Genomic DNA, 14,023 nt, shown 5'->3' with positions numbered 1-14,023 from the left:
TCATAACCAGATGGTGAACACTTTAGCAATTGCATTGGCATTGTATGTAATGTGTGAACTTTATGAGAAGGTGCTTAATTGTTAAATTTATGTGTGCCCTCTTTTTTCATATGGTATCATTTCATTTCCATCCTATTCATTGTAGTTCTATAATTTTCTAAAATAATTTTTGAAGGCCACCTTTACCTAGCCCTAAACATATTATACTATGCCTATATACAGGATATGCAAGGACAACTTGGTTAACTTCCTTAAATTGCATTGGCATAGTATATATATATAGTTTTAGTTAGTGTTACCCCGACCCCCACCCCCACATAGATGGGACATTAGGGTCCCCCTCCCCAAACACACAAAAAACACGGTCAACCCAAGTTGATTTTTTTTTGTGTGTACTTGGGGGGGAAACCCTAATTTCTCCATCTAGTAGGGGGGAAATCCTAATTGGCTCATCTAGGGGGGGGTAATACTGTTAATCCTATATATATAAGCTCGGTTTAGAATTGAAGTTATATCATGTCATGTGGCCAGGTTTGCAAATCTGTTTCGTAATTCAATAGCAACAAGTTATATTTGTTTAAATAAGGTTTAGGTTGTAGGTGGTATGGGCAAGTCATCGTGTCTTGTCTAAGGAAATCTAGAGAGTGTGCATATCTAATACTATTTTTAGTGGCATCAAAGCAGTTAGTTGAGCACATGGAAAGACTAATTGTGACGGGTTGCTATAGTGGTGTTACCACATCCTAGGTCCATAAGTTTGACTTGGTGAAAATATTTTGCATTGCATACTTGAGTGCATTTTGTCTTTATTGTCTCTAATCATTTACTTATGTTTATGTTTTTCTTCTTTGGTTGGAACCATAATTAACTCATTGCCAATTAAATTCTGTTTCAGCTATTACGTTCCGCTATGAGAAGGGAAGGATCATCTGCCAATAGTCTTGGTAACTCCTAAATATTTTGTTTTTGTACTTCAGGTGAGTTTGAAACCTTTTTTGTCACATCATTTCAAACATATCTTTAATGCCATTTTGAATATCGCATTCATTTTTTTCAGATGGAGTTGGATGCTTTGCTGCTTCAAGTAAACACCGAAAGGTAGTTTCACTAGCCTGCATTATTGCTAGTGTTACATTACTACTGTTGTTATTTCTATAAGTTTTCTCATTGTGATATTATGATTTTAGACTATGGCTTATTATATTTACAAGTGTTCTGCACGTTGCACCGACCTGCGATATGTAACTCATCATTGCCTTCAGTACCCTGCTACAGAAAAGTTTTCCGTTTCTTTTGTAATACCTGAGTCTCTCGCACTCTTTGTACCATAGGGAGACTATACCAGATTTACTTCAACCTTTGCGATTGGAATTTGAAAGGAAGAATTCTTCCTGTTATTGGTGTGTGGTCTATGTGATTTCTGTTTGACCTAATTTATTGTGTTGAATATAGGGAGATAATACCTATTACATGTGTGGTTCTCTAGACCATCTCATAAGACACTGCCCAACAGCTAGTGGTCAATATCCTGTGGCTTAGATAGGTAACGCTCATGTACCCTTGAATGTTTCGTGGTTTTAGAGGATCTATGATGAGTTTCAACATTGTGTTTCGGAGATGCTATTTACCCTGGTCTCTTACAAAATGAAGTCAAAGTAAATGCTATTCATGGTCTACCTAGACACTACACCATAACAACATTTTTGTAACACTGGGTTTTTCTGGTTTGTAACACCTTAGCCTTTCTTGAGCATGGCCAAAAACTTGATATGTTTTCCTTTCTATTCCAGTTTTTGTCTATGAAGCTTGCAACTGTCAATCCAATGGTTGATCTCAACATTGAGGAGCTCCTTGCAAAAGATGTATGTTTCCTCCTCCCCTCTGTTTCCTTTTCAAATCAGCAAAGAAGAAGAGGATCTTACATTCTACTCATGCTGAATTTATGTTTCTTTCAACACTATTATCACAGATTCATCAGTCACGGGGTCGTCAATCCTTGTATCCTTTTTCACCAGAGATGAATATGGTTCCCACCCAGTTACATCCATCTCAGCAGGGGTTGGTTCAAGTGGGTATGTCTGGAACTGAAAACCCATCAGATGCACTTAGGAGAACAATTAATCCTCAACTGATGGCCATGAATGGAGCTGGATACAAGGATTCCAATCAGGTTTGTGCTCTCTACTTCTCTAAATTTAAATTGATAACCGATACAGCTTCTCTTTATTTTCCTCTTTCTCTCCCCCTCTCCTACAGATAACTATTTTGAGAACTGTAATTGCAAAATTTATGTTGTACATAGATGTGGGATCATTTATAATTCATACTCGAATGCTTCCTTTAATCGACAGTTTCTCTACAGCATGCTTTTCCAAGCAATGTTTTTACCAAGCCCCGAAGATCTTAATAAAATGGTAAGCATTCTCATCTTCACGTCATTGTGGTAATGTGGTTCAATTATGTGCGTGCGTGTTGCTTAGCGGAAGTTTTTTATTACTTGCTACTTGTCTGAGAAAGAAACTGTGATTTACGTTCCTGATTTCTCATGTCTCGAAAGTACGTCGTGAGAGCAACAATGAACCTATTGAAATTACACATAAATATTTTTGAATGTGTGATTGATGTGTGTAGGTCCGATTGGGTGATACAGAATGGTGTATTCCTTTTGAAATTATGAAAGAGGATACCTTTTTTGTGGTTTTGAGGAAGCAGAATGGAGCTAGGAGATTCCTGAAGACGGAGATATGAGGCTACGAGGAGGGATCTTGGAGGGATCAAGATTTCTAGTTGTATTTCGTTTAAGGTCTGAAGATGGTCCTGTCAGGTATGTCCTTATTATATAAGTACTAATATTGTTTAGCATAAGGTGAGGTCTGTACTAGTGTTAAATTCCACCGCCTATACCTGTCCCTATACAATTTCTATGCATAGCCTTTTTTAGCTTCTTGCTAGTGGGGTAAGGGTCTATGGCTTTGGTCTATATTATTGTATGCATTTCTATGGCATCAATAAATCTTACTAACAAAACATAGCATACTATAGCCCATTTTGTTTAATTCTAGAATTCTTGCTTTGAAAGAAAGGTGAGTAGTTCGAAATTGAACTGTTACTTTTTTAATTACTTATGATCTTGTTGTCTTGGTAACTAGATCACATCATTTATGTTATTCATGGATACATTTTACATATAATCTAATAATTTATATGATGTACTATTGATAAGAGTTGGGTGTTTTTTTTTCCGCTCTCGTGGATCAATGATAATTTTAGAAATTTTAAATTAGCATAATTGTTCTTTATAAGTTGGATAGTGTTGTAGTAAACAAACATTGAAAGGTGCATCTTCTTTGACACAACGATTAATATTTTTTCAAAGGAAGTTGTAGCTGAGTTTAATTTCTCTGTAGGTGAAGGTTAGAGTGCATAGTCTCTTATTAGACAAGAAGTAAACTTGATTCTCTTATGATGCAGTTGATGACTTGAAGCTTGATTCTCCTGTGGTTGGAAGCCGATGTTTAGGAGTGCTGAAAAGGTTCTACTCTTAACAGTCTAAATGCTAGTAAACTTCATTTTTTTTGTGAAATCATGCATGTGGAAGAGCATATTATGTTGCGACTGCACGGTTAGTGAAAATTGTGTATATTGACTAATCAATAGCTTGTTTTAGTGGTTCCTTAATTAGCTTGTATTGACTAAGGTCTAGTTGAAATGAATTTTTTTCTTTTTATGAAGGAAAAATACACATCACCGAAGATCTGTAGCTGCCAGCTTGGTCCAGGGTGTGTATGTTTTAGAGCGAGACCGCCAAGAGAATCGTCAAGGAATCCATGCTCTTGCTTCTTAGGATGTGATATTGAGTTGTTGTATAGGGATTATATTGAAATAGTATGTTGGTAGATTCTGCTATATCCATACATTTATATCTTTTAATCTACATGTTATTCATTATTTAGTGATATATATACTTAGTCAAATTTTGGTGATGGTTATTACTAAGATTTTCCTTGTGTATAATTGCTTGTTTGGGGTTTATGTGGTTGTATTTATGCAGGCGATTTCAGGGAAAAAAAATATAAATAAGAATGGAAACCAAAAACAAATATTATTTTTTTTCAAATAAATAATAATTTGTGACGCCTGACAGGTGTCAGTAAGCATTTTTTAAAAAAAGACAAATTTATGATAACTGACGGCACTGAGGCGTTAATTTGTTTTGGCGCAAGTTATAGCGCCAGTTTTTTAGGCGTTAGTAATTCACATTTAGTGACGGCGTATAGGCGTTAGTAATGCACATTTAGTGACGGCATACAGGCGTTAGTAATACACATTTAGTGACGGCATACAGGCGTCAGTAAATATGTGAATTGTGACGGCATAATGGCGTCACAAAAATTTCTGACACCAACACAGACGCCTAAATTCCAACGCCCTATAGGCATCACAATAAATATTTCTGACGCCTCCTAGCCGTCACAAAAGTGCTGTTATGTTGTAGTGGTTATTCACTTGTGCTTATTGACTCGTCTCTACTTGTTCGGTTGTGCTTTCGGTGGTGTTGTTCATAAAATTAATCTATAATTTCTAGACATCAAAATTACGTATGTCGTAATAGATAGTACTATTTATGTCTTGGTGTGGTGGTCAGACACTATATATTAATTTTGTTTTTTGTTTCAAAGTAACTGTAAACTTACCAAATGCATGGTTGCATGACAATATTTTGATACATTGAGTGATAAGGTGTTGCAAAAGATTGGTTTGGGAATTGATACGCAAGGTTATGTCCATAAGGAGTCTAATTCAACAACCGATTTTATAACTTAGTTATCATTAAAAATGATTAAAAGTTTGGTTTTTTGTGAACGACTACCACGATCCTCGGTTGACTTTTTTTCAGTTTCCAATTCTTCAAAATCATCAACCAATTTGTATGACTATCGAGTCGGGTTCTTCTCCTACCCGTATCGAATAGAACATGCGTGCTGAGCAAAATCCGTAGTCATCTGTCTCCCTTGTTTGATTTCTTTTATATTTTATTGCATTTCATATATTAGATCGAGGACCTATATTTGTATTTTGTCCAATAAAAAATGATTCTATCATTGATATATCCGCAATTCAATATGGATGGATATATACCACATATATATGCCTCTCTTACTATAATTTTTCCCTATAATTTTTTATTACTTGAACGGTCGATATATATATATATATATATATATATATATATATATATATATATATATATATATATATATATATATACGGTTTGTCTAGAGTGCCACTCTATATCTGCCACTCTTATCTCACACTTCTCCTCAGCCGTCCGATCCCACCTCAAGATCTGATGATCTAATTCACTCAAAAATCGCGAAATTTCAAAATTTTGCAGTATTTCAAAATCGAAAAAACGAAAAAATGCGAAATTGGTTTGGAAGGTCTTCTTCTTCTCCACCCCAGAAACCAAGCTTCTCTATCGATGACCAAGCTTCTCCGGCTCCGCGATGACCAACTCATTGAAGAGTATCTCATTAGGAGAAATCAAAATCGACCATTACCCGTCAACAATATCAAACAAATCAATGTTTATAAGCATAATCCATATGACCTTGCAGGTGCGTTTAATTTGTTTATTATCTTGGGGTTTTTTTTTTTGTGAACATTTGTTTAGTATATTAATGCTTAAGTCATTAGTTTTATTAGCAACACAATTAATCTGTGGATTGAATCTAGTCGATTTAAAAAAGAAGGAAAAAAGGAAGAAGAACAAAAGGTTAATTTTTTAAGAAGTACACCTAAAGTATTCTAACATACAATTTCTACTTTTATATCATCGTTATACTTTATTAGTTTATTTATTTTTTTGCTAGAGGTCGTTAGATTAATTATTTCTGTCTAACGCAATGAACGGACTTAGTTATTTTTAATCCATGTCGATTCTTGTTTATGTTGTAGAGATGTTCAATTTACACAAAGAGGTTGATTGGAATGAGGTTTTCTGATGCCTCTGTTCAGAGTGACATGAAATTGTGGTCATTCAAGGTTACGCCTGGGCTGCTGACAAGCCTGTGATTAATGTCAATTACAAGGGTGAGGAGAAGACTTTTGCTGCTGAATAAATTTCTTCTATGGTCCTTCTTTGCAGTATTCGAACTGTTGGTTCCTTCTTTGCAGAGCAAATTAGAACGATGGAACTTTGTGCCAAATCAAACCACCTCCAAATTTAGTGGTTTAGGCTTTGGCACATCCTTTTTTATTGTTTTTTTACACAAATGCTCTTATATTTTTTGCTACCCTACTGTAAGGTTGCTTCAATTCTAACTTTGCTGTCGTTTATTATCTTTGATGCTATACTGTATAGGGTTTTAATAGAAATTTGTATGTCTGTCTGCAGAAACGAACGAAATGATGATGATTGGCTTATCGCTGAAATGCTTCGGGCAGTATCCTTACTTTTTGCCAAGGTCCTGATATTTCAAGATGGTGCTATAATATATCTGATACTTAAAGTTACTGAACTGATATCCATTTTGTGTTGTTGTGTCCTGGTGACATAGCTAGTTTGGATTTATGTTTCACTCCAGTATTTGTCTGATTACCATCTACACCTTTCTTCTTGTTCTTTTCTACTTCATGTCTTTTCCATAACAGCGTAAGTCAAAACTGTCGGAACTTAGGGAGTGTTGCATTGGGATTGAGATAAGAGAATTGGATGCAAGTAATCTTGATGCTTACACTTAAACAATAAACCAGTTAATTACTACATCGTTATGTCTTGTTGTTACTAAACTAACCATTAATTGTATCCCTACCACTTCTTCCGAAGATCTATTTATGATGACTGTTGTTTCCCCCTTTTGAGATCTCAATTTTCTTGTACAATCTGATAATTGCAGGTCATTGTCCACATGATGAAAGGCTAGAGGAAGTGAATTCCTTTATATGTGAATGGGCAGTTAACATGGAAAGAAGCTTACTACCCTGTTGATTTTCCAGATCATTATATTGTCTTTGTGTACTATAGCTTGCCGATGTAAACTTTTTAGTAGAGTAATCACTATTGTATCCTATTGATTATAATGTTTTACTACACTTTTTACACTTCATTAATTATAATGTTTTACTTGCTCCTTCTGGTTTTAACTAGATTCAGCCTGCATTAAGGTTAAAGTAGCATATAATACACTATTAATTTTGTTAATGTTTTAGCTGTCAGAGTTTTGTATGATGTGTTTGTATCTCTGCAAGTTTTGGTGCAAGTTTTGTATCTCTGCATACATAATTATTTTTACTGCAGAGATCGGCCCAAGCCCAGCTCAATAAGCTAAAACTGATCAGAACAAGTTCTGTAAGAGAATCAATAAGATGTTGCAAGTTCTGTCAGAGAATATAGAGACTAGAAACTGATCAGACCAAGTTCTGTTAGAGAATCAATAAGATGTTGCAAGTCACATAGCCCAAATTTCGAACTGCATGATCACTATCAAAGTTTATTTCGCGAAGTTTATTTTTCCGTCGAAATGATCACCGAAGTTTATTTGGTGTGCTAAATGATCACCGAAGTGGTGAGAGAAAAGATGCTTGCAGCAAATCCAAGAAGAACGAAATGGCATGGTTTTACAAATCATTTAATCTGTCGAGTTTTTTCCCGTCGAAATTTATTTTTCTCACAAAAGTTTATTTCGGTCAAGGAAGGGCAAACAATAGACACTGCAATATCCATTCTCACCACCTTTAATAGAAACATCCATTCTTCTCATTTAATCAGTAGAATTTCAATTAAAGTTCATCCATTCATATTAAAGGTCAAACTAAAGTTCATTTCAATTACACAGTACGTATCCAACCACTAAAAAAAAAACTAAACATTATCCATAAGACCTAAACCACCAATCCACCAATCAAGATTTCTTAGGAGACTTTTACGCCTTAGGCTGAGAAGCAGCAGGAATCTTCTCACCACCTTTATCAATCTTCTTTGGCAACAAAACATTATGAATATTAGGCAACACCCCATCAGCAGCATCAGCAAGCAATTTCCCCAATTCATCATCATTCCTAACTGCGAACAACACATGCCTTGGAATAATCCTATTCTTCTTATTATCTCTAGCCGCATTCCTAGCCAATTCAAGTACCTACAACAAATGACCGTTCTTCAAAACACAATTTTTTTTTCTACAAAGTAACAAATGGGCATGTGAAATAATGTGAAATCTCCAAGTCTGCAACAATTATTCTACCTGTAAAAGTAACTCAACAAAACCTCATTTTCTATATAATGAGCAACTAATGTTTCCGTGCATTGAACAGGGGCTTTAGTAGACGAAGACCCAACTACGTCCTCTTCGATATTGATTGATGTCTCTGTCTCCATTTCAATAAATCGAAAAACTTAAAAATATAAATAACTTAAACGGACAAAAATCCCAATGTACATAAATAGTGTAGATAACTTAAACATCAAAATTCTGACAGAATTCAAAACTCTGACAGAGTTCACCGAATATGTTAGTTCACCGAACTTTGACAGAGTTCACCGAATATGCTAGTTAAAACTTTGACAGAGTTCACCGAATATGCTACTTCACCGAACTCTGACAGAGTTCACCGAATATGCTAGTTCACCGAATTCTGACAGAGTTCACCGAATATGCTATTTCACCGAACTCTGACAGAATTCGAAACTCTGACAGAGTTCACCGAATATGCTAGTTCACCGAACTCTAACAGAGTTCACCGAATATGCTACTTCACCGAATTCTGACAGAGTTCACCGAATATGCTAGTTAAAACTTTGACAGAGTTCAAAACTCTGACAGAGTTCACCGAATATGCTACTTCACCGAACTCTGACAGAATTCGAAACTCTGACAGAGTTCACCGAATATGCTACTTCACCGAACTCTGACAGAGTTCACCGAAATTGTCGCCGTCTTTAAACGAGGGTATCAATCATAACTATAATCATAGCAACCTAAATTAAATCAAAATTCAAGTTTTTATGGTATAATGACAATCCAAGTGTCAATTAAAACGTTCCAATAGGCAAGCACCATAACCTAAAGTGCACTATAGTAATTACATATCTATCAATTCTATCCACAAAGACAGTCAAAAGAAGTTTAAATTTGAATTGATGCAACTGGTAGTTGAATTGCCAAATGATACCTGTCCCTTCTCTGGCTTGCTGCTGGTGTAATTGAGATGTAACGATGCTCCAAAAGCAAAGCAAGGTTGGTTGTTTTGTTGGAACTAAAATAGCACACAGGAATTATGTAAAGAACGAGCACCTCACAAATAGCACGCCATTACAAAAACAGAACCAAGCTAATTAAACAACAAATCAAACGAATTAAAAGTGGAAAAATACCTTAATCCAGAAGGTTGGTATCGGTTTGGGGAAGAAGAAGCCGAGAGAGAGAGAGAGACAGTTCTCCAATTCTCCAATTTCGCGTTTTTGTTAAAATTTCGTGTTTTTTGAATTTTGAAATAACACGAAATTTTAAAATATTAGAAATTTTGGGTGAATTAGATCATCAGATCTTGAGATGGATCGGACGGCTGAGAAGAAGAGTGAGATAAGAGTGGCAGATTTAGAGTGGCACTCTAGACAAACCGATATATATATATATATATATATTTCCGCCTTATCCCTAAGGCTAATAAGTTTTAAACTTCCCCTATAGATCGAGAGTTTCCTAATAGGAAATGCTTCATTTTGATAGATTTTACATTTAAAAATTTTACGATCTAATTCAAGCACAAATTGTGATGCTTTAGTTAAACCCTTCAATATACAAAAAGTTTTAACTACGCATTTGGTAGCAACTCCTGACACCACACATAAACACCCCAACTAATATATCACAATTAATCTATGTAGGTACAAACTGTATCAATAACTTATAGTAGTAAAAACTTATAAGTTATAAGTTATAAGTACAAAATATTCAAGTTTTTTTATCTTCCCCAGTCCCCTTAATATTAAACTTGATAGCTTAATTCGAAATTTTGTAGCCATCTCAACAATTAAGAGTCTCCATGTATATTTTCCCTACTCAATTTATCATCTTCTTTATTTTCTTCTTATAGATTTTAAATAAATTATGGTCTTTTTCCAAGTTACAGTTGGTCGATCTCATCCCTAGCGGTATTATGGCCACCTGTCAATATTTCTAAATAGGTATTTATTTGGACCAAGTGTGTTTTATGTTCCAATGCGCCTATTATCAGTCTATCCCATATGTCCCATTCCCCAAGCCCTTTTGAAGTCGAAGCAAAATCCCCATTTCTAGTCAAGGTTTTTGTGATGTTATGTCAAATAGATTCTATGTTAAGATGAAACCTAGACACGTACAGAACATAGTTTCTAGACTTTTTTCGTGATTTTTTGACAAATACACAATTTCTCTGAGTCAATTAGAGAAATTATATAATAGGAAAACACAAAACGGGACTCAATTATACGCTAGGCAACACAACTTCGTTTGCTTAATTTTTTGTTCCGATCAAAAGGTTACTTGGCCACAACAATAATGATCTTATTTTCTTTAATTCCAACATGAAAGATCAAAATCTATTCACAGGGGCGGATGGAGATGTCTTGGTGCCAAGTCTTGCTTAATTAAATGCAATGGTGGTCATTATTTTACAACTTTGAATTTAATGAGTGTGCTTCATTTCAAGTCCCATTATGCACATTTATTTTGGTGGTGTCAATGCCTATAATTTTATGATGACATCCTCTTTGCTAGTTAAATATAATTATTTTTGTGAAATTTGTGGGGTAATTTCTTTTCTATTTTTGAAGAAATAATAGCTAGTTAAAAATAATTATGTTTTAGAAAATAATTGTACATACTAATTTGAATTTCACTTAAATTGGGATAGTTGTACTAAAATAGTACCTCTTGTTAAATAGCTTATGTTGATCTTTAATTCCAACATTGATGAAAAATCTATACGTACATAATTTGGGAGGTAATAAGATCATGTTTCCTATTTTTTAGGAAATAATTAATATATCATGTTTCCTATTTTTTAGGAAATAATTGATATATTCTTTATACGTGCGAAATTTGTGTGGTAATTTATTTCCTATTTTTGAGGAAATAATTGATAGTTAGTAATTTTTTTTTCCTATTTAATTGCTAGTTAAACATAATTATGTTTGCAGAAATTTGTGCGGACTAATTTGAATTGCACTTAAGTTGTGAGAGTTATACTAAAATAGGAAACCATGTGGTAGAGGTAAATAGTCACTCTTTTGGAAAGTGGAAATTGAATAAAACTCTCTAAAGAGTCCACGTAGCATGGTAGAAAACATTGTAGAAAGCCACGTAGAAAAGAGAAAATATTATCTCTCATATTATAATGCCACCTAGGAGAGAGAAAAATCTTTTTAGAGGTCTCTGTATTAGTATATACTAGATTTTGGACCCGGGCATACGCCCGGGATCTATTAAATATTTTGTGTGCTGAAAAGGTTTTTACAAAATGTTTTACACAAATTTTCGAATCAGAATATATTTTTATTGAAAAGAAAGCGAAAAAAGTTAATGAGCAGCGATTATGGTGCATAAATACTTGGAAACTAAAAGATCAAATTGAGATAGCCTCTTCAGTTTGTGGTTTATGATATTAATCCATAATTTTCAAATATAATTATCTTAAACTCGATCTAGCTTGTATAATAGTTTTCTTAGATTTATGGTGATTTAGTGGCAAATTTTCGAATCAAAATATATTTTTATTGAAAATAAACTGAAATACATTAATGAGCAGCGATAATGGTACATAAGTACTTGGAAACTAAGGGATCACATTAAGATAGCCACTTCATTTTGCGGTTTAGGATATTAATCCGTAATTTTCAAATAGAATTATCTTAAACTCGATCTAGCTTGTATAATAGTTTTATTATATTTATGGTGATTTAGCGGCAAATTTTTGAATCACAATATATTTTTATTAAAAATAAACCGAAATACGTTAATGAGCAGTGATTATGGTGCATAAGTATTTGGAAACTAAGGGATCAAATTGAGATAGCATCTTCATTTTGTGGTTTAGGATATTAATTTGTAATTTTTAAATAGAATTATCTTAAACTCGATCTAGCTTGTATAATAGTTTTATTAGATTTATGGTGATTTAACAGTAAATCATCACCGCTCAGCTTACGTACTAATGTGTACAAATCACTAAAATAGATTGATTGTTTCCATATCCTCAAAGAATACACTACTCCCACTTGAAAAGATTTGTCACATGAACGTGTCCTACGAACGGGTGCCGTTATATTAAATTATTCTAAAAAATATTAGCAACTATGCATAGCTATGAGATATGAAAATTATATTAATTACTCATTTAAATTTCTTGCACCACTATGCATAGCTTTATAAAAAGGAAGCATCAAACCTTGATAAAACTCATCGACTTCTTTTTATTATTAGGTTTAACAATAGAAGTTTGATTGAAGTTTTGTGAGAATGCCTAATGTGGCGAAGATAATATTGAAGCTACTTGAATAGCAAGACATTCCCAATCACAATAAAAGAATTATGATAAACACTACTTAAAATGTAAAACTATATTTGTCGAGATATTTATTCCTCTTACATATAATACAAATATGTTTTAGGGTTATTAGTTCAATGCATTTGCATCAAGTTTCTAATTTTCCATTAATTATTCTTTGAGGTTAGTTTAATGTAGTACGTTGCATCTAGTTTCCAAATTCTCATTAATTATTCTTTGAGGTTAGTTCAATGCAGTTGCATCAAGTTTCCGATTTTCCGTTAATTATTATTTGAGGTTAGTTCAGTGCAATTGCATCCACTTTATGATTTCTCATTAGTTATTTATTAAGGTTAATTCAGTACAGTTGTATCCAGTTTTCAATGTTTTGTTAATTAGTATCTGAGATTAGTTCATTGCATTTGTATCTAGGTTCCAATCTCCCATTAATTACTCTTTGAGGTTAGTTCAATGTATCTGCATCCAGTTTCTGATTTCCCGTTAATTGTTTTTCTAGGTTAGTTCGAGAGTTTACAATTTCTATACAGTTTGCATACATGTAAGACTCTATTTTTATAAACTCACTTTCGTTTTGAGTTTCTAATTACTCATGTGAGAAAGCTAAAAAAGTAGACATTTATGCTTTGAGGTCAGCACGATGCAGTTACATCCGACTCCTGATTTCCAGTTAACTATTTTTTAGGCTATTTCAATGCATTTGTATCCAATTTCTGATTTCCTATTAATTAATCTCTGATTTTAGTTTAATGCAGTTGCATCCAGTTTTTAGTTTTTCGTTAATTATTCTTTGAGGTTAGTTCAATGCAATTGCATCCAATTTCCGATTTTATGTTAATTGTTCTTTGAGGTTAGTTCAATGCATTTGCATCAAGTTTCCGATTTTCCGTTAATTATTTTTTAAGGTTAGTTCAATGTAGTTACATCAAATTTATAATTTCCCATTAATTATTCATTTATATTAGTTCAGTGCAGTTTCATCCATTTTTCAAAGTTTTATTAATTAGTCTTTGAGATTAGTTCATTGCATTTGGATTCAGTTTCTGATTTTCCGTTAATAACTCTTTAAGGTTAGTTCAATGCATCTGCATTTAGTTTCTGATTATTTATGCTTTGAGGTTAGTTCGATGCAATTATATCCGGTTTCTGATTTCCCGTTAATTATTCTTTGAGATTATTTCAATGTATTTGCATTTAGTTTCCGATTTCTCACCAATTATTCGATGAGGTTAGTTCAATGCAGTTGCATTCGGTTTTTGATTTTCTGTTAATTATTTTTTGAGTTTAATTCAATGCATTTGAATTGCATCCAGTTTCCAGTTTCCCATTAATTATTATATGAGGTTTGTTTGATGTATTTGCATACCGTTTCCGATTTCCCGTTAATTATTTTTCAGGGAGATTTGCATCCAATTTCTAATTTCCCGTTAGCTATTATATGACGTCAGTTTAATGCAACTGCACCCAGTTTCCGATT

General features: G+C 33.6%; 1 protein-coding gene across 5 annotated transcripts; it reads left to right on the top strand.

Annotated features, from left to right (window-relative positions):
- The first annotated feature begins 494 nt into the window (after nt 1–494).
- LOC147516689 (transcription factor bHLH76-like) lies at nt 495–3,983 on the top strand. Of its 5 annotated transcripts, XM_086594608.1 has the most exons (8): nt 495–977; nt 1,058–1,098; nt 1,791–1,862; nt 1,970–2,170; nt 2,352–2,414; nt 2,632–2,824; nt 3,472–3,532; nt 3,733–3,983. In XM_086594608.1, the coding sequence occupies exons 3-6, from the start codon at nt 1,800–1,802 to the stop codon at nt 2,746–2,748; spliced, it is 444 nt and encodes a 147-aa protein (XP_086450734.1). In that variant the 5' UTR covers nt 495–977; nt 1,058–1,098; nt 1,791–1,799; the 3' UTR covers nt 2,749–2,824; nt 3,472–3,532; nt 3,733–3,983. The 5 variants fall into 5 exon arrangements, with proteins under 5 accessions (XP_086450734.1, XP_086450735.1, XP_086450731.1 ...); XM_086594609.1 differs by lacking the exons at nt 495–977; nt 1,058–1,098 and adding an exon at nt 1,199–1,543; XM_086594605.1 differs by lacking the exons at nt 495–977; nt 1,058–1,098 and having other exon boundaries at nt 1,569–1,862; nt 2,632–2,803.
- Nucleotides 3,984–14,023: the final 10,040 nt, after the last annotated feature.

This window comes from Coptis chinensis, chromosome 2 (genome assembly GCF_015680905.1).
Source record: "Coptis chinensis isolate HL-2020 chromosome 2, ASM1568090v1, whole genome shotgun sequence".
NCBI classification, from domain to species: domain Eukaryota; kingdom Viridiplantae; phylum Streptophyta; class Magnoliopsida; order Ranunculales; family Ranunculaceae; genus Coptis; species Coptis chinensis.
This window is presented reverse-complemented; position numbering and strand designations above follow the sequence as displayed.

Excerpts from the sequence above, each read along its gene's own strand:
- LOC147516689 (XM_086594605.1), top strand. The coding sequence starts at position 1,770 with ATGTTTTCCTTTCTATTCCAGTTTTTGTCTATGAAGCTTGCAACTGTC. Across the intron at positions 1,863-1,969 it reads AGGAGCTCCTTGCAAAAGAT|ATTCATCAGTCACGGGGTCG; the intron begins GTATGTTTCCTC and ends CTATTATCACAG. Across the intron at positions 2,415-2,631 it reads CCGAAGATCTTAATAAAATG|GTCCGATTGGGTGATACAGA; the intron begins GTAAGCATTCTC and ends TGATGTGTGTAG.